Genomic DNA, 22,647 nt, shown 5'->3' with positions numbered 1-22,647 from the left:
TTAATCTCTTTTAAGTTAAAACATTACAAATTCCCTGCAGGATGATATCTAAACAAGTCACGTAATGAGAATAATGACATTGTTAGCCCAGTGTAAAGAGGAAAGAAAAGACAAAAAGCTAACATGTAGTTAGCAGTCTACATGATTAAAGGGTTTTTGCTATTTCCTGTCATATGTATACTGTTACAGTGCTGGATAATTATATTAAACACAGCCAGTGCTAAATAAAGCGGTTAGCATGTGTGAACGTAATCCCTTTGGCTCAATCTTTGGTTTCAGGTGGGTTTTTTCAGCTCTTGTCTCTTGCCAGCCAATCAGAGATAAGTTGTGGTTTCAGCAAACTGCTGCATCTTTGACTTACTAAGAACTGTTACTGAAGCGCTTAGAGCGATTATTCCACACCAAACCCAGACTGGTGCCCAGCTGTCTGTAATATTAGTGTGTTAACATAATGGCAGGAAAGTTGCACAAGTTAAACGGCTATCTGTAGTGAATCAAAGCAAAGAAACAAACATTTAAAATGGAGTGACAGAAACTGCTTGGAAAATCTTTTGTCAACCACAGATTAGCAAATATGAAGTAACATTATTAGTCTTTATTGGCTAATTTTTTACTTTCTTTTTTTATACCCTGTCCTGTCTGACAGTTATAGCAAGCAGAATCATGATCTGAGTGCTTTAGACTCTCTGTAGGATCCCCTTGGTGATCTAACATTTGAATACATCATCAAAGTGGTGTCAGTGACTTATTTCGGGATTATATCCGCACAACACAAGAGGAGCAAATTGTTCATGTCTTTCTTCTCTTTTCGTCAGGGTAAAATTGGAGAAATGGGTGTGACTGGATCACCTGGGCCTCCAGGACCAGAGGTAAGGCATACATGGTTGTGCATTTTTTCATCACAATTTTCTGACAGATACTTACCAATGCATATTAACAAATATATTTCCTCATATGTGGAGTCCCCCAGCACTTAATCTTGGACCAATTTTGTTTTCTTTATACATGTTTCTTAATAGTTTCAAAGGAATCTCTTACCATTGCTATACAGATGGCACACAGTTGTACATTTCTGTTAAGCCCTAAAACCTTAACAGCATCTCCCGTCTCAGTGAATGCTTCTCTGCCATTTCTAAGTGGATGTATTCAAATTTCGTTCATCTCAATCCTGGTAAAACAGGTTCTTGACAGTTTCTCTAAGGAGATCAGTCAGCAACGTTAGAAATCTGCATCTTTGCACATCTTTGAACGACGTCTGAGTTTTGCATCTTGCATCTCAAATCTCATCCAGTCATGTTTCTTTCATTTAAGAAATGTTGCAAAAATCAAAGACTCATTCTTTTATCTGGAGCTTTTAATATACACTTTAATTTTCTCCCACCTATTACTGTCAGTCACTTGCATCTCTCAGTCCTCCATAGCTCCTCTCCAGATGGTGCAGAACATAGCTTTTGTTAGCAGCCTTGCTGCTATCTGACGCTCACCAATCACAGCTATTATTGCTTCCGTTTGCTGGGTCCAAGTGACATTCAGAATCCACCTTAACATCAAATTATTAACATATAAAGCTCTACATTGACTGGCTCTTGCTTATATCAGAGCGACTGACTTCTTATTTTTACAGGTTAGTTTTCCATTCATATTTTCCCATTTATGTATCTGTATGTTGGAACATGTATACTTATGGTTAGCTTTTATTCAAACTGTGACACACTTAGTAACTCTGTGTTTTGAAAATTATTGTACAAATAAATTATTATTATTAATATTTGTTGCGCTTGCATGAAATAAAGGGGAGTCAGAGGCAGCTACTGTTAAAAACATGATCTTCACTGAGGCCAGTATTCAGCAGTCCAGTATAAAGTATGAGAAGGTCAGAGTAAAATGTTTCAGCTTTTGTCTTCTTAAAATATTGACTGTAGTATCTGACAGCATTTCTTTTTTTCTTTTTTTTTGCTGTATTTTGGCTCAGTGGAGTATGCTGACTAAAGTAAAGACAGATTGAGGTACAGCTACTTTCCTAATAGAGTGTGTAATGCAATGGACACGTTGCCAAGAGAGTGCTTCTTTTATGGCTGCTCCAAGTCAAACTTATGATAATGCAAAGACAAAGACAGCATAGGGGGATAAGGTAGCAGGTAGCAGATATAGGATTTAAGCTAAATCCATGTGGCTGTAAAATAAGTATTTTCATTCACGGTGCATATACTGCAAATGCTGGCTCACCTTAGATTCGAAGGGATTGTTATGGTTGTTATTCCGTTTGCTTTCACACCAAATTATCTACCAATTTAGAAGATAATGAACAGCTTAATATAAATCTTAAAACAGAAACGGATGACTTCACAGAGTCTTATACTGCTGAGTGTGTCTGTGTGGGCAAAGTCGCTCATATTAGGTACATGTATTTGCATGTTTTGTCATTCTTTTGTTCCTTTTTTGGGCTGAGTTTATTTATTCATACTCAGAAAACATTATCTTTGTCATTCATAATCCCTGTAATTGCTAAAAATTGTAATTTGATGTTGATTTGAATTATTAAAATTAGCTATAGATGCTCTGACAAATAGACTGAATTGGTTTTTTTGTCATGGAAGAGGCAAGTAATTATTTTACATTCTTTAATTTTTTAAGTCAATAATCGACTTGCTTTGCTTAAAACGTTGTTGTTGGGGTTTTTCGTGATAACTGTATTAGTAGTAGTTCCATTAAAAGCTTAAAAACAAGCGTTTTACTAGAGAGAAAGAGCAGCAGCGTGGGATTGTTGTTGGAGCTTTTCGCAGGCATCAACTCATCTGACTACAGTTTGTGGTTAAATTAAAAACTCCTGAATACGTACTTGGAAAATCTTCTCTATGCTATGCTAGCTCTCCCACTAGCAACAACATAGCACTGAACTGAATGTAGCACATTATCTTGCTAGCCACAAGCATTTCTAAGTCAAAACTATTACATTTCCACAATGTTAATATGTCCTTAAAATTTTCCTGCTCTGTCATGGTCTGCCAGCACTCTGTCTTTAGGTGTTATGCAGAATATCTCACCTTCTGTTAAAGTGTTTGTTAATACTGCACAGTATGTGAAACACATCGACAATGTCAAAGTCAAGCTGCCCAGAATTGCTACGTCATCAAAGGTCACAAAGGCTGCAGCTCGCAAGCACATTTTATGAGATGAGTGATTGTGTCATGGCAGGCTTGCCTGAGGGAGAACATTAGCTCAGCAGCAATCCATCATTATTTTTATACAGTTCTGTCTTATACAGGTTAATGCAGAGGAATCAAAACATTTGGCTTAATAATAATGTTCTATAACAATATTCGTTCTCTCCTGAATTTGCAAGGGGTTTCCTGGGGACATTGGAGCGCCGGGCCCAAACGGACCACCTGGTCCAAAGGTACAACGGCATCTCTTTTTCCACTCTCTCGATCCATCCACTCATTCATTAATTTCATCCAGTCATACATTCACCTGTGTTTCAGGGTTTGCAGGGTGAGAGAGGACCCCAGGGTCCGCCAGGGCCTAAAGGAATACAGGTGAGACAATTTGACACCTAACTTATCTTTCCAGGTTCTCAATTCACTCAGAGAAGAGAAGTGGAAACTATAGCTCACTGAGGAATTTCCATTTGATCAGGCAAGATGAATTAGCACACTCCCTCTCATTTAACATCTATTCATATTTCACAGGTATAGCTCAGATCTCAGTTTTTTTCCCCCTGCTATATCTCTCAGGGCATGTTCCACCAGGTGAAGTCATGATTCACCAACAGGTGCTTATGAAAACAAGGCTGAAATGTTTTCCAGCCCTGTAAATAGAAACAGAATCCACTGGAAAGTGTAGAGCAACACACAGTTTTCTATTGTGCTTAATGTTGGAATATTGATCTGGCCTCCATACACAACGGTGTAGAGTTGGCTAATGTATTCTTCTGTCACACACGGCAGAGTATGCAGACAAAGGTTGTTACTGGTGGTGGTCAGAGGGCCCGGTGGCGCCTGTGTCCGGCAGCCTCGCCTCTGTCAGTGCGCCCCAGGGCAGCTGTGGCTACAATGTAGCTTGCTATCGCCAGTGTGTGAATGTGTGTGTGAATGGGTGGATGACTGAATGTAGTGTAAAGTGCTTTGGGGTCCTATGGACTAGAAAAGCGCTATACAAATGCAGGCCATTTACCCAAACTAATGATGTTGAGAAATAACAAGATATATACATTTTTTCTCTTTATTTGAGTAAAATTTAAACCTTTTCATATCCAGTTTGCAAGACCTTGTAAGAAACTAAGATGGACACTTTATTAGGTACACCTGTTCAGGCTCTCATTGAAGTAAATATCTAATTAGCATGCCACACAATGCTTTTAGAAATGTAGGCACAGTAAAAACAAAAAACCACTGAAGCTCAAACTGAGCATCAGAATGAGGGAGAAGAGTGGGTTAAGGCCAGATGAGCTGGTCTAAGTATTTCGGAAACTGCTGGGATTTTACACACTATGGTTTGTAAGAAAGAAAAAAGAAATCTAGTGAGCGGTGGTTCTCCTGCTGACATCAGACAACTGCAGAATCATCAGATTTTCTGTAGGTGGTATGACCGGGAGTTTTGCTGAAAGTCTGAGGTGTACAGAGTAAACAGGAATTAAGTAAGCACAGCCCCCTGTGGAGTTCCTGTACTGTAGACAAGGGAATGTGCCGACATCACCAATTCAGACAGAATTGCCTTCATCTGTTAGCGATAATGGATGCTCAGAGGGGAAATGTTGCATGCAACAAAAAAACATGGGTAGGAGTAACACGGTGCTACAAGATGACCCCAGAGTTGCTGGCACAATGCTACAGTGGAAATCACTGCACAGGGACGTTTGATCATTAATAAGGGTTTTCCACTTTTTAAAGGTTTGATGGCTCACTTTTGATTGAACCTATGCTTAAAAAATGACTATTAGTCATTAATCATGATAATAATAATGTTAATAATTAATAAAAAGAAGCCCTGAACCATCATGGAGCTGAAATCATTTACCACTAAGAATGGAAAAAAACTCTCCAATTGTTATCCTTGCACATGCTTTCTAAATTTTGTTAAAAGAAGAAGTGATACATCAGTGTGCTAAACTTCCTGGTATTATGTAATATAATAAAAATATAAGTTCTAACATCTGTTTGTGAAGAGACATAAATGCTTTATACAATTTTCAAATCAGTGTAACACGTTTTTATTTACAGCTTTTCAGAAACATGCCTTTGGAAACTTTTGATTGAACAAACTTTGTTTCTGCAGGGCGACGAAGGACCACTCGGCCCACCCGGCGGGCCAGGCCCTACTGTAAGAACTCCCAAATTCATACACTGAATTTGCACTCAGCCGCACACGTAACTCATGCTAAGCCTTTTGTAGGTGGTTCATAAGGATGAATCACCTCCGACTGGATGGAATAAAATAAGCTTTGCCATCATTCGATCAGCATTTATACTTACGTTCACGTGTATGTGTCTGTCGACCTTTAGGGGAGACCTGGAAGGAAAGGCCATATCGGTGAACCTGGCTCCGAGGGTTTACAGGTGAGATCCCATCACTTAATCACCGTATACGTAAGTGCATGTTTGTGGCAATTTCAAATGCCACATGACATCATCATCTCACTGAAAAATCGTAAGTGTTGTAAAAATGGCGTTACATTGTAATATAGTCAACTGTAGACTTTTTCCCTACTCTTTTATTTTTTATTGGCTGTAATGTGGTATAATAAATTTAGTATTATGTACATCAAGATTTTATTGGTCTCATGCTTTCCTCCCCTTGCGAGGTGCTTATTGCCTAGACTTATAATGCTGTAAACATGCCCTTAATTATGAGAGAGCTGCAGTTTATTCTGGAGTTTGTTTTTCTCCAAAAAAACATCATCATACATGATGGCAATCATACATGTAGTCCCATGGTCTATGTGTGTGATCTTTTTTGTACTTGTAATATCCTGTGAGAACCAAATCAGTGATCTGTTTAACTACAGGAAGCTAACCAGCACATTGTCTGATGTTTACTGCTTGCAGGGAGAGAAAGGGGACATGGGAAATATTGGAAAAGTTGGACCACAAGTAAGTTTCTTTCACACCTCTAATGACATTAGCTAACAGACGGTGTACTGTGGATTAGTAGTTTTCCATTGGATCCCTTTATAGAGAGTGCAGGGCTGTGGTATAGCTTTTATTAGATTTATACTGATGAAGTGCTTCCAGTAAATTAACTGTTCTCTGTGGCAACTGTGGAAGTGGTTACAGGAACACATTCTCATGCATCACTATTTTACTGACCTACTTTTGAGGCTAAGAAATTTTGGATCTCTCTTCTTGCGATCCAAATACCGTACTGTTTTTAAATCAGAATTGGTGGAACTTCTCAGTAGAACAGATATCCTCTGTGGAAGTGATCTCATTTGTGTTGTCCATTTTTTTTATGGCTCAAAGCCTGTAAAAGCCTTTTTGACACGCTGTTGTGCATGAATCATACTTACAGAGAAATTGTTAACACAGAAATGTTGGACTGTTTATCGATTACCCAAAAACATCTGTGTCAGGACTGGTTGTAAAGAAATCAACTAACTGCAAAAATCACACTTTCGTGCGTCTGTCTTTGGGTTTTATACTTGACACAGATACTGTAGAGAAATGCCGGGACATAATTGTAAGATTCTCGTACGCACGCAACTGTTCTGACCATTCAAAGTATGTTGGTCTTTCCCAGAGGCCCCTTAATGCTAATATTTGCATTCTGTGCATAGTGGAGGCAACCAAGTGGGACTGCTGGACTTTGTTGCAGCACTGCACATATGAGAGCAGTTACTGAGTAGAAGGGCCTTTGAAGCCAAACAGGAACCATGGGGCTCTGCAGAGTGGGAAAAAACCCTCTAAAACATATGGAGGGTCTAATGAATGCCATTACATCACTTTCCAGATAAATTAGATATCTAAGATGCTTAAAAAAAAGAAAACTTCCAAGCCCTGAGTCGATCCAAAGGGGTTTCAGTCAAACTGTCTTCACTGAGTGCATCTATATCACCCTAAGGCAGTGGTGTCAAACATAAGGCCCGGGAGCCAGAATTGGCCTGGCAAACACTCCAATCCGGCCCACTGGATGGATGTCTTTGGAAAATGGGAAGGAAGGCTTTTAAATGTATTTTCATAAATTTTACAGCCTGTCCTATTGATAAAGAACTCCTCCACAGTCATTCATAGTACAGTAATGAAGTAACAGACAAAATTACAGTTCCTGTTTTTTTAGTATCTACTGCAGAAATGCGGGGGTTTATTTTATTTTTTTATTACTTTCTATCCAAAGTAAAATAAATCAATAAAATAGAACATTTTCTATAAATTAAATAAAAAAGCTGCCAGAACTTTTTCTGTAACTTTACATGTGCAGTTAGACTATTTTACACAGTCAAAAAGGAGTCTGGGCTGCCTAACATTAAATTGGGCTGCATGCGGCCCATCATGTAAAATGAGTTTGACATCTATGCTCTAAGGCCTCCCATAAACTGTTCTCAGTTTAATTTTGAGTTTTTAAGATCATAGTTTGGCTGATTTGAGGTTATCTGCTGATTGTTCTGTTTTCATCTCAGTCTCCACTTCACAACTAACTTCACCTATGTTTTGTGCGTGTGTGTGCGCGCGTGTGTGTCACTGACTCAGAGTGTACTCACATTCATTTAAAGATCCTTCTTAAAAAGAATTTCTTATTAAAATCTAACTTTGGCTGTATTTCCTCCTTGACTGTAAGGTCTTATTAATGCTGTGGCTCAGAGACCAAATGGCCTTAAAAACATTGCCGTTAAAGCTCTCCTGTCAAAGCCTCACATGGAAAAACTTTTGAAGCCATGTCTTTCTGTTAAGTGATACAGGGCACCACAATATCCTGCTTCACATCCCAATTAAGAGATTTGAGGTCAATTTAAAGCCCCCCCACCCCCCCCACCCCCACCCCAAGGTCATAATACGAACTTTCAGGCTGTTAGCCTGTTAGGCCCAGACAAATGGAGAAAAAACATTTTAAAATAAGTGTCTGTCATCATGGTCTGTTTCTTGTCTGCCACTTTGGTCTAAGCCTCGGACTCTCGCCTTCCTCTACATTTAGAGGCATACATATATGTGTCTGTACGGTGAAAGTAAGAACAGCACTCCCAAAGAGTCTGTGTCAGTGTGTTAACTGTGTCAGTCATGGGAACCACACAACAGCCACAGCAGCAGACTGACCACAATGGCTTTAGTGGTTGGCCGGCGTGTTCTGCTGTCGGGCAATCGTTTGAATTATTACACAGAAATCTGGTGTTGCAATGCATGCACTCTTAATCCTGAGGCTTCAGTCTGATTTGTGATAATTGCACATCTCACATCGTTCCTTCCTGTTTATTCTCACTTTACATACTCGCATATTTAGAAACCCGAGGACAAACTTTTTTTTTTTTTTTTTTAACTGCGCTTTTCTGCCAGAATGTCAAATCAGCCACTGAGACATTTTGCCATTTTACTCCAGATTATCCAGTGAAGCAGCTGGCACCGCTTCAAACTATAGCACCCCCACCCCCCACTCTCCCGTCCCAGCATGACTAAACTGGAAATGGTTAAGCTCTTCTAATAACTTCCATACTTACATTTTCTGGTGGTTCCCCCACAAGGAGTCATTCGCAAAATAGCTTTTCTTGACGCTGAGTGCAGTGTGAACGTAGTACGTGAGCCACTGCAATTGTGCGATTAAAAAATGTGTTATTTGTTACTTTTTTTTCTTTTTCTTTTTTGCCAGACAACAGTTTCAGCAGTCACAACAAGGTTGCAGCCATTTGTTCTGGCTTTGTTGAATAACGGCCCAGTATCAATACCACATGGGTTGTGAAGTGGATTTGGAATTAATATTGTTATAGCATGGTTACTGGCACATATTGATGTGTTTACTTTTCCTTTGTTTATCTCAGTGTTTTTAGTTAAGCACTATTTCTAGGAAAAACTCGTGAAAGTCGAGATGGTAAAAATGATCTTCACCCCTTCAGGTTTCTCTTCATCTTTGCAGCGCCTGCATTTTTGCTTATGTAAGCATTAGATTGTAATTTATGACCTCTCACATTCCAGGTGTCATGACTAGTCGGGAAGTAACCCTTAGATGAATGAAGATTGGGTTTTTGCGCAGATATAACTTCTCGTGATGTGTTTCTGTTTAACGCTATCCCTCTCCTCTCCAGGGTCCAGCAGGCCTGATTGGGATAGCTGGGGTGATAGGAGTTCCTGGTGAAAAGGTGAGGTGTGTGTTTCTCTGTCATTAGGCTGTCAGACAGCATGAGCTGCCTGCCTGTCAGTGGCAGACCTATATAATTAGGCCATGGCTTGAGGCCCACGAGCCCCAGAACACGTGCTTGTATAAACACTCAACACTCTCACATCCTCATCCATAACAATATTGTCAAATCCACATCACCACTATTTCCTTTAAACCCTCCTGCACTCTGCCGAATGTCAAGCTATAATGAAAGTGAACATTTGATTACAATACTCTTTAGACAAATTTGCTTGTCTACGGATGTTAGAAACTCCCAAAATATAATTGTTTCTGACACAGTGCTTTTTTAAAAGTTCTTTTTCCACCTCAGCTTATGCCGAGTAAACGTGCACAGCATTACACACCTTTTTAATCTCTGTACAGTAAATTGTTCCCTCCCTCTATCTCAACCTGCAGCCCCTTTTCCTTCCTATCCAGAAGGCCCGTTTGTCAGAACATGTTCTTGTGGTGGGAAGCCATCTGCTTGTCAGATTCTTGCTTGTCCTCCTACTCCTCTTACACAAAAATCCTCCTCCTGGTTCAATCTGTCATCACCAGCTGTACCCTGACAGCCTAAAAATTCTTTTCACATTAGATATATGGATAATATTTGTTTAATACTGCTCTAAGTATTTCCAAAACAGTTCCATACGAATAGTCTGATCCCTGTGTGAGACAAGGTGGAATAACAAGTGTTACAGAGGTTAAAAAAAGCCCTTGGAAGCTTTACTGATCAGCTGGGCTTACCTTTGGCTTTTATTATACTGTGCAGAGGGCCAAAGACAATATATATATTAGTATCTGCTATTTGTACACCACTGTCACATTTACCTTCTACACTTAAAGAAGCTCCTCTCCACTTTCATGGCTTTTATTAAGTAGAAATGTATGTGAATGCGTGTTGAGGTTTTAGGTCATGGTTTAATGATCAACTCTTCCTTTTCCTCCAGGGTGACCGGGGACCACCAGGTCCAACAGGTCCAGCCGGAGAGAAGGGGCCCATGGTAAGTGCAGTCACTCAGGATATTCTGCAGCTCTCCGTTTCTTGTCTGACAGCTCACAAACCTACGGTAAAAGGGTTAATAGACTAAAACAGTAAACTAATGGCTAAAGATGATGAGTTAAATTCGAACCACTAAGCGATGCTGGCTGTAAGCTTTGGCAGATGTTACATGTTTTAGTTCCTGGAAATGAAGGCAGACCCTCTAGAGACCCAAGTTCCAGATTACTCCGTGTTGCAACTTCTGAAGGTACAAATGTTTGCAAAATAGATCTTTCCACAGTGTTGTTATTGAAGGTGTTTGCATAGTGAAACCTTTCACTGTAAATTTGCAGTAATATACTGACAGCAGCACAATATAGAGTATTGCTGCAAATAAACGTGCAGATACTATATTCTTGGAGATTACGAGAATCTTTTAGCTCTTTTAGACACCTATCTAATCTCTAGATAGGTAATATTATCGAGTGTACTGAAGGATTAGTTAGAGCTACCCACAGGCATGGAGAATCTGACCAGTGTAGCAGACCACTAACAGTCATTCACAGTTTGTACCTCATTGTAACACTAAAGAGAGCCAAAACCTAACCTAGCTGTGTATAAACTGAGTAAACATAGTGCCCATTGATTGTGGGTTACTGAGACTGAGTAAAAACAGTGTCCAGTGCAGCAGTGTTTCTTATATGTGCTGTAATGCTGCATGAATCTTCAAGAGAAGCTGGCCTACATCCTACACTGTCCAGGGGCCTTGGATTGACTCCATGTCTGTGGCTTTTGGCCCCAGGCCTGACCTAACTAATCTGGTGGCAGTCAAAAGGCTAGCGTGCACATTTGGCTAAGAAGGAGAGAGATGTTTGTGAGCTGCGAGAGGGATTGCAGTGATTTGTGTGAACCAGTTGGTGGTGTAATGTAGCCACATTAACGAGGAGTGGAGGTTGAGTTTAGAGGCTTGTGCTGTGTAATCATCACAGATTACAATGATCTTATCCAGAAATTCTGTTTCTGTTCAAAGACAATTTGCAGGATTAGCATTTTCTGGAACGTGTTCTAGTCTTTAGTGACTTTCTTTGACTTTTGGGTGTTATTCCCTCATAGATAATTATAGGAAAATACTGTAAAATGTGGGTGAGAACCACAACACCGAACAGCCTGGAGCCCATTCTAAGACAACATAATATGAAACACAGTTCTGTTCACCGCTGCCCCAGATTAGCTGCTGATCCCAAAGCATAGTGCAGATAAGCCTGGATATTTTATGTCGTGTTACCGCTTTTACTTTTTAAAAATGATTTTGTAGGCGATATCAATAAAGAGTGACATGTTTTCCCCTTTCTTTTTGGTGTCAGGGTTATCCAGGGTTGCCAGGGAGCCCAGGGGACATCGGCATGCAAGGTGCACCTGTAAGTGGAGCAACAAAAACATGCAGGATTTTAACCTCATGCATACCTCCCTATATGTGTATTTTTTGTCATCAATTTCCTTTGCTGAGTACTTTTTGCTCCCTGAATCTCATCTTCTGTACCAAGTGTCTCGGCTGGATGTCTGTAAATACCTAAATTGCAAGATTTTCTTGGGCCCTTAAACTGTGCTGAAGGATCACGCTCGTCTTTGTAAACACCCAAAGTTTATGAGGGCTATTTATAATAATAATGGATTGGATTTATATAGCGCTTTTCAAGGCACCCAAAGCGCTTTACAATACCACTATTCATTCACTCTCACATTCATACACTGGTGGAGGCAGCTACAGTTGTAGCCACAGCTGCCCTGGGGCAGACTGACAGAAGCGAGGCTGCCATATCGCGCCATCGGCCCCTCTGGCCAACACCAGTAGGCAAGTAGGGTAAAGTGTCTTGCCCAGGGACACAACGACCAGGACAGAGAGCCCAGGGATCGAACCGGCGACCTTCCGGTTACAGATGCGATTCCCAACCCCCTGAGCCACGGTCGCCCATCAGTACATCAGTTTCCCCCATTCTCACAATTTAGCGTGGAGCAGTAAACAGTGCGTCTAACTGGCTGAAGATCATTTCCACCGAGCTGTTTGTGCAGCATGCCGTAGGTTCACAGCATTAGTGATGATGTGGTTAGAAGATGCATAGTTATTTTATCTAAATATTATAACCATAACTCCACCAAATATTATGAAAACCTTCAAACTTTATTCTTATTTTTTCCCTTCTTCTTATAATTTCCTGGTCTATGTTCTCACTAATTTCACTTCTATATCCACACTGTTTTTTTTTTTCTGACAGGGTCCACCGGGACCGAGGGGTAGTCCAGGCATTGCTGGGCCAAAGGGTAGAAGGGTAAGAGGAGACTGTAACATTTGGGCACAAGCTGCATCAGTCCCTTAAAAAAAACTTCCCTCATCAGACCTTTGGTTTGTCTGTTTCACATCACATCTTCTTTCCCATAAACCAGAGCTTGAAGCAATTAAAAGACATGTGGATGTCGTTCCACATGGCCCAAGCTTCTTTATAGGTGCAATTACAACTGTTTCACGAGCACCATGAATCTAGTGTTACAAGACATCATTGTAAGGTCAAACCAGTGAGGTGATTTAATGCTGGTGGGACATCGTGTGGCAGAGAGAAGAACAACACCTACAGGTGGCAAAAGAACAGTTTCTGGTTTCTGTGCTTGTGATTTTCTAAGAATTTAAATTCTGCAGCAGCAGAAAATAAGGAGGAAGCAAATTTAAATCCTGAACCAACTTGGCAGATATACATGCCACGGCATGTCCTGCTATCTTTTAATAAGATTACTGCAGTGCTGTGGTATTAACAGAAATCTGTTTGCCCTCAAAAAAAGATTGGATTTTTTATTTGATTGGAAACAAACTCTTTTGTTTTGTATCTTGACATTTAGAAAAGTCCCCGAAGAATCGTTTAATTGTTAACACATAAGCAGCTTTTCCAAATTTCTTTTACCAGCAAGGTAGTTAAAAGTTTGGTGCTTTCTTGTAAAATACTGGGCTAGCGTAAGCAAGCAGAAGCTCATTTTGGACTTTTCAAACTTTTATTTTTGCAAAAATCGCCTCTTTAAATTGATAGTTTACATCCACTTACAGTAGCTTCTGCACCAAACAGCAGCTTTCTAGTTGAATGTGTCCTATTAGGAGAAAAAATAATTGTAATAAGTTACTACCACATTACTTTAGTTCTCATCTGAGATCGTCTTCTTTAATTCTCAGAATGTTTTCTTCCTTCTGCATATTTTGCCCAGAAAGACATACGACACTTGCCACTTGAGTTGTTTAACATAATCCACACGTGTGTCAGTTCTGTCTTTGTTGAGGTCAAATACATCAGTCATTGTAAATGCATGTGATTTATTGTAGGCCAAAGAAAACTGACTAAAGTGAATTATTAAAAAACAGCTGTTATTGAAACAACTAAATAACTGCTTTGCCTATTTTCCCACCAAAAAACATGAAGAAATATGAATCTCAGTCAACATCTGGTTAGTTGTGAGACAGGCAGCCAAGCTGACCAAGCTGACCTTTAAAATGACAGCAAACCTTATGGCAAAGCAGTGTTGTCATAATTTTACTGCTCCATGACCTCAGTGCCACACTGCAGGGGTGAATGTACGTCACCTGCCTTCAGTTAGTGTCCGTGCCACTAAGAAAAGTTTTTTCCACACTATTACAAGATTAAACAGATAAAAGAACATAGCATCCATTATAACATGAAAGATTAGGCAAAAGTAAATGACTCAATGGTGTTTAAATCAAGACTGAGGTTGGAGAGGTGAACAAAAGGAAAAAGAATATAACGATAAATCCTACAAGGAAGATAAAAGAGCAGAGTGACACGAGAGGCTCAAGCAAAATAGCAGCAGATTTGTCCTCAAAGGAAGAGATATAAAAGGAAGACTCAATGGAGAGATAAGCTGAAAGGTCTAAAAGCATGGACAGGAGCAAAAAAAAAGAGGGGGGCTGAGGGTGTCGGTGTTATAGATCGTTGTCTCTGTATGGTGGCGCTACAATGCTGTGAAACCCCTGAATCTCTGTGGGGGTGGGAGGCTGCTACATCAGGCTGGAACACCTCCCCAAACAGACAAAGAATACAGACTAATTACTTTGCTGGTGGTGCTGTTTCATTACCCATAGTTGGCATGTGAGAGCTTAGATGCTCAACGTACTGTTCTTTCTTTGTTGAGTGATGTTCAGTGGTGTGGCTCGTCTTGTTTTTGCACAGGGACCCCGAGGTCCAGATGGCCCACCGGGAGAACTGGGTCCTGAGGGCATCAAGGTAACATCATGGTATAGATATAGTAGGAAATTGACACTAATTCCTGTGTGTTAGCTGAGGCTTTATCCTAAATCTCGTTCCAAACGGTGGTATGTTTTTCAGGGTGAAAAGGGGGAGATCGGACCTAAAGGAGAGCCAAGCTTAATAGTAAGTAGTCTTTAGGTCAACGTGTTTTCACATCTGTATAAGAGAGAAACAGGGAATGCTGTGTGTTTTACATATACTTGAAGGCCTTTGAGTACATTTACGTAGCTTAATTTGTCTGAAGCCAAGAATAATAAAAAAAAGTCATAAAATATGCGTCACCCAGCTTCATCGGACAAGCCAACAAGCACGCCCCCCTTCTTGAAGATGCACATTCACTTCGTGGAAAGGTCACGAGTGCGTCTGATTTCAAACAGCATCAAGAACAACAACGGCTTGCCCGGTGCACAAGCTCCATCAGACTTTAAGCAGTTTTTATCTTCAGAGGGAGGCTTTGGTCTAGTTGCCCCTGTGGCGGATTAGACGCAAATGTAATTCGCCTGTGCTGCTGGCGGTCTGTAGTAAAAGAAACCTGATCTCAATAAGCTGAAGAGTAGCAGGATGAAAGTAAACATTTGGGCTGTTTTGCGCCATCATGCAGTTGAAGATAAATGAACAACACATTTATTTATTCCTCCTGCAAAACACTCACATTTTTGTCTTCATATGGGAGAAAACTCGATGTTTGAGCGGTCAATGTCAAACATCCGTCTTTCTGCTGTGCGGTAGTAGCTGGAACTGCATCACCATCAGACATGGTAATGGGTTTGATTTGAGTTAACCTAACGTATTTCAATACACGTTAATCATTCATATGTATATTTTTCTTCTTGAAGGGCAAGGCTGGAAATCCAGGAGAGAGAGGCCCTCCTGGGAAGCCTGTGAGTAATATTTCTTTCCTTTTGTCTCTTAAAGCTTTTTTTTTTCTTTTTTTTTTTTTTGAGAAGCAACAGTGTAGAATAGTACTTTAAAGCTATCATGAAGAATCTTTTTATTTGCACTAACAATACACACTCTGCGCTCTTCATCAGCATGTGATGATGCGCTCCTTGCTGCTCGTCTGGCATGACTTCAAGGTTTCGCACGTTGCGCGGTACTAAAATTATTATGTCTCAGTTGCTAACACAATTTCCTTCTTTTATATTTAAGAAATAAGGAGTAAATCTTCACTACTTTAAGCCCGTTTACAGTGTTCAAAGTCCAAATAAGACATTCATCCAGACCTGTTTCATTTCATTTAATCACAGCCATCCATTTTCTTAACTGTTTATCCAGTTCGTGGTTGCAGATTAGATAAGGGTTTATTAAGAGAAATGGAATGCACCTTTCTACTCTGTTTCATCACTCAAAGTGCTTTGTATAACATTGCTCAGTCACCCATTCATTCCAGCACTTTTTTCTATGTCTGAGTGCTCGCTATATCTAACATTCACACGTTCACACTCCAGTGAAAGCATGGAGGGCAACTCAGGCTTCAGTATCTCACCAAGGATACTTTTAAGCATGCAGAGTGGAACAATTATACTTCAGTGTTTTTGATCAAAGAGCTGTGACCACAGTAAATACTCAGTGGGATATTTGAACAAATAGATGCAGCAGGTCACGCCACAGTCAGACTTTTGGCAGATTTTAGGAGCCCTAGGTTGTTGTTTTTTTTGGGTTTTTTTTCCAACCCTTTTTTGGTCTTTACAATTAATTATTGATCAAATGATGAATTGCAGTTTTGATGCATTGCGAAAGGCTGCAATAACTGATCAACAGATGGCAAAAGCATGTAAACAGCAGAGATCAGTGGCACAATCAAAAATGGCTCCATGTGGGCTGGTTAATTATGGAGTGATGATCTTCACAGCAGTCATATCTATCTGTCTAGCTCGCTACTCTCTCTCTCTAATATGTATATATGTGTGTATATGTAGATAGATATAGATATATATGCTGTTTATCACCTTCATTTCTTTTCGTGCTGTTGTTTGGCTTGTCTTCATTTACCACTGACAAATGAGCTTCTTTACTTGCCCACAAATCATGTGTTGGCTGAACATTTGACGCTTTGGGATTGTTGGTAATCATTCTTATCAGACAAACACCTACAAAGACGCGTCTGGGCCTGCGTTCTCTCTCTCAGTCAGCCATCGGTACAGTGAAACACTCGTTCAGTACATTCGTGCCATCCTTTGGACGGGACATCAAGCACAAACTTGGGACTTGTTTCAACCTGTGTGCTTTCCAAACACAGCTTGCATCCTCACCTCACAGCGAGGAGTTTCTGCTGACAGTAGCTTTTGTCCCACTGTTGCTGCTACTGCACTCTTTTAAAGGAACTTTCTCTACCTTTCCTTGCTGCTGCCAAAGATGCAGCATTGTTTCAATTTTTCCAACTCTGACGTCTTAGCGCCATCTTGTGCCCAATAAAATATCTCTCAAAACTTGTAACTCATTCTAATTCCTATTTTCTCTGTGCAAAAAAAAAAAAGAGAAAAAAGAACCAATTGAGTCATAGCGAGAAAACGATGCTATCTGTGATGTCATGTCCCATGAAGCTCACAGTCGAAGGCAGTTCTGTTAAGTTAAAGCAGCTGACAGTGGTTGTGACTGCTGCTCATAAATCTTTTTGTGGTCCACGCTCTTTTTTTAGCCCATTACTCTAACTGGCTCTTGTTTTTAAACAGTAAGTGAACTTTAAAAATTGTCATTGGCTTTTGTGCTTTTTTGTACTTCTCCCCTTAGTTCATTTCACTCACCTCGTGTACAGTTTGAAAACATATTTTTCCCTTGTGTCTAACCTTTTCAGTAGACGGAAGCAATGCTACAGAAGCCCTAAATTAACAGCACTGGGAATTAACAAAATCATTTTTTATGTTTCTGTAGTGGTTAAACCACCATTGTGCACAAGCTCTTTAATCAAAATGATAGTAAATGGTAAATGATGTTATTATTTCTGGATTAAGATGCCAAATTACAGTTATGTTTCCATTCAGGAATGCCAGTAAATGATTTTTAGCGGTTGAATGTCCTTTTGACTGGGACTATTGGACTTTAACCAGCTATGCTGCTCTAAATTAATATCCAAAGGACTTACCTTATTGAATTAAATAGTAAATTGACTTGTTTGTATAAAGCACTTTATACCTCATGTCTCATCACATACGCACTTTTTTTTGTGTCTAAATACTTTCTTCGATAAGTGCACGAGAAGTAACTCAAGGTTCAGTATCTTGCCCAAGAATACTTTGGCACATAGACTGGAGTAGCCAGGGATTAAACCACCAACCTTTAAATTAGCAGATGACCTGCTCTGCTTCATGAGCCACAAAACTTCTGATGTTGCAAATTTAGCTCACAGGCATAAAAACAAATGCCATTGGTCACATAATTGGAGTGTCTTGGCTATACAATGTTTGGACTACGACAAACAGAGTCTCATCCTGGAGTTTCTGTGTTGTGTCTGTAGCTGTCAGGCAACCTTGAAATATTCAACTCAGCCATCGCGTGTGTGTGGCCACACGGGAAATTGTGGTGATAATGATGGTGGTGTTGGTAATGACGAGAAGCCGTGCATGACTTCTGTTAACTACACAGGATGTTTGAGTGAATCACCACTGAGCTCATGATTATGTTTCCAGGGAAAACCAGGTATTCCAGGCAGCACCGGGGAGAGGGGAGCCCAAGGTGAACCAGTAAGTATGCGCTTTTTTCCTGCTGCATTGATGTGGTTGTTACAGGAAACTGCAAACAAACCGCATGCTGTGAAAAACACCTTCAGCAGAACATGTAATGACAGCGGGGAGAACGCGCTCGCCCGTAGATGCTCGCACGAGTTTCGCGAGGGAGAAGCTGTTACAGTTTAAATCACACGAGAAGCTCTGATCTTAGCAGAAAGAGAATCATTTCGGGGGAGGGAGTATATATTTGATATTCTTTATTTTCTTCCCTCTTCTGCTTTCACCACACCTGAATGCTCCCCACCTTGTGCCTCCCTTTTTGGCTTAGTCTTCAAATTCTTAATTTGCCTGGAACTCCTTCAGTCCCCACAGGGGCAGGAGGAATGTCAAACAGTCAGATACAGATATTTATAAGGGTGAGAGCTTTCTGTAATGCTAGATGCTCGGTTTATGTTATAGGTCTCATCTTGTGTGTTTGGCTGGTCTTCAGTCTTTTTATTTCAGACTCATTCAATCTCATCTCTCAGTTCTTTTTCTAGACTAGACATATAATTAAAAGTTGGGGCATTACATGCTAGAATTTTTTATTATATCTATTTTGTTCTATTTTGTTTTAAGTTCCTGATGTAGAAGTTAATGAGATTCCTGAATCATTGTGTTTGTGTGCTTTAGCCATGGTGGTTCTTTTTCTTTCAGGGACCCAGAGGACCTGCTGGAGAGGCTGGACCTGATGGAGAACAAGGACCTGAAGTACTTTACATTAAATGCTCATGATGCTTTATTGATTATGAGTATTATTTGACAATCCTATCCAAATGTATACAAATGAAATATTGCCTATGGTTCTCTTTCCCATCATTGTAGGGTTTACCAGGCTTAGAGGGAGAACCAGGTGCCATTGGAGAGCCAGGGGAAAAGGTTTGTACTGTCTTGTTATAATTCTTGAACCTTTGCCTTCTTCCTGCTCCACTAATTTGCAAATCAATGGGCACGCTCATTGAAAGTGAAACAGCGGGTGATGCAAATATGTAAGTGTGTTCTGACCTCCAGCCAGCTTCTTGTTGTGGTTTGTCTCCCTGTAGGGTGATGTTGGGCCTCCAGGAGCTGAAGGGGAGCAGGGGCAGGAGGGAATGAGAGTGAGTGACTGCAGTTTGCTAATCCCTTCCTTCCCTGTGTTCGGGTAACCCTAACCCAGTTGTATATTTACTCACCCCCCTCATTCTGACAGAGATGTTTTATCCGCTTGCCAGAAGAAAGTAGAAATACAAGAGTGTTTGTGTGATGTATAAACTATATATATATATGTAGATGGAACAGACTGCTTTAGTTTCATCTTCCCGTGTTGTGCACAGAATTAGGCAGAGCTTTGAATGGCTGGCTGTCCGTGGGCAGATTTTTTAACATGACAGGGCTTAACTGTGCAAGATCCATTCAAAAACATTGTGTGTTAGATAAGTGTTTCATTAAGTCGAGGCTTATTGCAAAGAATGGCACGATGCAGCCCATGAGTACTGGATATAAGCTGTCAGCAGCAGAGGGGCCAAGCGGCTTCTGTCAAACATGCACGCACTTTATGCCCCAGTCTCTATCTTCCTTTCATCATTTCATGTATTTTAAGTTCCTCATATGTACTTAAAACTATTTTGATTATGTAAAATGTGTGAGAGGAAGCGAGCTAAATCTGCAATCCTTTTCTATCAAATACTTGGATGGAAAACAAAAACCTGGATCATATGTGACATGTGGTAGTATGGTTGTTTCCATGGAGATCTTACCAGTGCAGATGTTCTATGAGGTCTAGGTTTTATAGTTTAAATGATTATATTGTGGATTTCAACATAATTTGAATTTTTCATGAATCTATTTCCATTTTAGAGAGCGCTGCATGATTTTTGCCTTTTGGTTACGCAAAAATAATTATCCCTTAATGTATTTTTGTTTTAAACAAACACATTATAAATACAAGATAAAGTCTAGTTCTCATCACATTGAAGTGATGTGCAAGTATATTTGAGGATGCATGCATGCAGTAGGTTGGATTAGGTCGGGCTGGGAGCTTTTTTTATCACACGTAACCACAGGTTACACAAATTATTAAACAATCTTGTGTTACCAAGGGATGTGAAGTTGTGCAGAGTATTATTTAAACTTGCCGAGGATTTCCAGAAGCAGCATGCCTGTTACTAAGAATCAATGTCTATTTCATAAACGGCTCCAATTAAAACTGAAGTAAAAATTCATAGATGCATTGTAGTTTTCTTGGCACTTGAGTTGAGATGTAATAGGAACTGCTGATTTCTAACTTTTTACAGCAGATGTATTTAAAACTGTTTTTATGTTTTAAGGGTCCTCCCGGTCCCCCTGGTGAAGACGGACCTCAGGGAAAAGATGGAGCCAAGGTTTGTTGACTTGTGTGTTCTTGATTATTTCTGATCAAATGAACCAGGGAGGCAAAAGATTTATTTTAGCAGGACTGACCCTATGATAGTAAATCAAAATGTTAGAACATCCGCAGATTAGCTCAGGATTCCAAAATAGGTCATCCCAGTGGTACATTGAATCTCATTGCATTACTTAGTATATCCACTTAATTTCACACTGGATTTGAGTATGATATTAAAATCTACGGAAGCGGGTGAAAGTAATGTTAGTTTGCCCCAAATCTTCCATCTTTCTAGTGGTAATATAATAAAAGCTTATTCTATTGTTGCTGAATTGTCTTTACTTTTACTCTTTTCTTGTGTGCCTGTTTTCCTCTTTCTACGTCAAATTGCCAGGGTGAACCTGGAGAGCGTGGGCCTTTTGGGGAGCCAGGGGAGAAAGGGACAGAAGGGGATCCTGGACCCCTGGGGCCACCTGGAGAGCCTGGGAAACAGGGCTTCCGTGTAAGTTAATATTGGTCCCAAAGTTTAACTTTCAGATAATACAGCAAACTTCATGTAAATGAGGGAAATCTAGAGACACATTTCTGTAAATAATACCTTTGATTCCCAGTAGGGGTCACTCTGCTCTTCAATAAAAACGTTTTGCTACTGGGTTGATAAATTTACCTTGTCAGAGATTTTGGATGTGTAGCATGGTCTGAGAGCTGCAGATCTTAGGTTCTTGGTGTTTGGAGATACAGATCCAAGTCTAGCCATGGGTGACAAGGAGCAAGAAGGTCACTGTTATCTGGAGGGAAGGACGCAGATTCAGAGTGTATCTAGTGTATCAGTATCTGCTGGTTAGTGTTTAATCTGAACATCGGGCAATAAAGTGAGATAGAATCCAGAATATGACAGAGTCTGTTCTGGGATAATTTAAAACGTATTTTAAGCAATATAATTTACTGGCAATCACTTTACAGGGTCCAGAAGGAAAAGTGGGTCCCCCAGGAAACAGAGGACGGCACGGAAAGAAAGTAAATATCCTGATCAGCCAAGTTCCATTTAACACAAAGGGCACATTTAACACAGAGAGCCACTGAGGCATCTAGTCTTATAGTTTATTTTTAAAGTAACCTGCTTACAATAAAACGAAAACAGCAAGATTTATTAATAATACTAATTTTTATGTCTTTTAATTATATTTACAATCTTTTACAGGGAGAGAGGGGTCCTCCTGGTCTTGCTGGGGAGATTGGCGCTCGGGGAGACATCGGCCAGCCGGGCGAGCCAGGACTGAAAGGTGCCAGGGGAACTCGAGGCACATCTGTAAGGTCCCATTTCTTCTTCTACTACTGTAGGTGTTGAAGACTGCAAGCCACAGTTTATATTGAAGGTGTGGCCTGCAGTCTATGATGTTTGTTAATTGAATCTGTGGAATTGTATCAGCTGAACCTTTAGCTATAATGGGCTAGAGAGGGGAAAAAGACACATCTTGTGTATAATTAATTCTTTATACTGCTGAAGTCAATCGAACTCAGAATTTTAAAACCAAAGCAAACTGTTAAAACCAAAGCAAGAAGATGTAAGAGATGGCAAGCTAGGAGGATGCCAGACATTTTTTCAGCTCCCCTTTCAGTAGAACCACTGAGACTACTTTGATATAGCTGTGGATCAACGATTTATAAGCCTGCCAAAGATATATTTATCTGGAGAAGACCTAAAAAGCAAAGCAGAAGCACCATGACTGATTCAAGGCCTTATTTCGCATTTTCTGCATTGCTTCCAGGGTCAGCCTGGAGTCATGGGGATAGACGGGCAACCAGGACTTCCAGGATACCCAGTAAGTTTTTCTTTTCTAAACTTGGTTTCATGAAAACAGTCTTTTTGTCTTCACTCGTGTATACACGAATGTGTATTGTATAACCATGTGGGATAAACACACACACACACGAAAACTTAACAACCATATGTGCACATGCTCAGAAACGCACAAAACCCCATGAGTACAGTGCCCTGAGATTTTCATGCCAGAACAC

General features: G+C 40.2%; 1 protein-coding gene across 1 annotated transcript in view; it reads left to right on the top strand.

Annotated features, from left to right (window-relative positions):
* The window catches only part of col24a1 (collagen type XXIV alpha 1), an 87,578-nt gene that overhangs the window by 47,698 nt on the left and 17,233 nt on the right, over window positions 1-22,647 (top strand). The window contains exons 19-40 of the mRNA XM_085436306.1: window positions 816-869; window positions 3,344-3,397; window positions 3,483-3,536; window positions 5,275-5,319; window positions 5,502-5,555; window positions 6,045-6,089; window positions 9,224-9,277; window positions 10,248-10,301; window positions 11,644-11,697; window positions 12,553-12,606; window positions 14,503-14,556; window positions 14,659-14,703; window positions 15,417-15,461; window positions 18,207-18,260; window positions 18,942-18,995; window positions 19,110-19,163; window positions 19,328-19,381; window positions 20,591-20,644; window positions 21,023-21,130; window positions 21,592-21,645; window positions 21,830-21,937; window positions 22,398-22,451. Coding sequence (XP_085292432.1) covers window positions 816-869; window positions 3,344-3,397; window positions 3,483-3,536; window positions 5,275-5,319; window positions 5,502-5,555; window positions 6,045-6,089; window positions 9,224-9,277; window positions 10,248-10,301; window positions 11,644-11,697; window positions 12,553-12,606; window positions 14,503-14,556; window positions 14,659-14,703; window positions 15,417-15,461; window positions 18,207-18,260; window positions 18,942-18,995; window positions 19,110-19,163; window positions 19,328-19,381; window positions 20,591-20,644; window positions 21,023-21,130; window positions 21,592-21,645; window positions 21,830-21,937; window positions 22,398-22,451 — 1,260 coding nt within the window. The remainder of the gene's footprint in view (window positions 1-815; window positions 870-3,343; window positions 3,398-3,482; window positions 3,537-5,274; window positions 5,320-5,501; window positions 5,556-6,044; window positions 6,090-9,223; window positions 9,278-10,247; window positions 10,302-11,643; window positions 11,698-12,552; window positions 12,607-14,502; window positions 14,557-14,658; window positions 14,704-15,416; window positions 15,462-18,206; window positions 18,261-18,941; window positions 18,996-19,109; window positions 19,164-19,327; window positions 19,382-20,590; window positions 20,645-21,022; window positions 21,131-21,591; window positions 21,646-21,829; window positions 21,938-22,397; window positions 22,452-22,647) is intronic.

This window comes from Copadichromis virginalis, linkage group LG17 (assembly GCF_057382275.1).
Source record: "Copadichromis virginalis isolate Kocher_CV1m ecotype Utaka linkage group LG17, C_Virginalis_male_GT1.1, whole genome shotgun sequence".
NCBI classification, from domain to species: Eukaryota; Metazoa; Chordata; class Actinopteri; order Cichliformes; family Cichlidae; genus Copadichromis; species Copadichromis virginalis.
The sequence above is the reverse complement of the archived record's forward strand: the minus strand, read 5'-3'. Positions and strand labels throughout refer to the sequence as shown.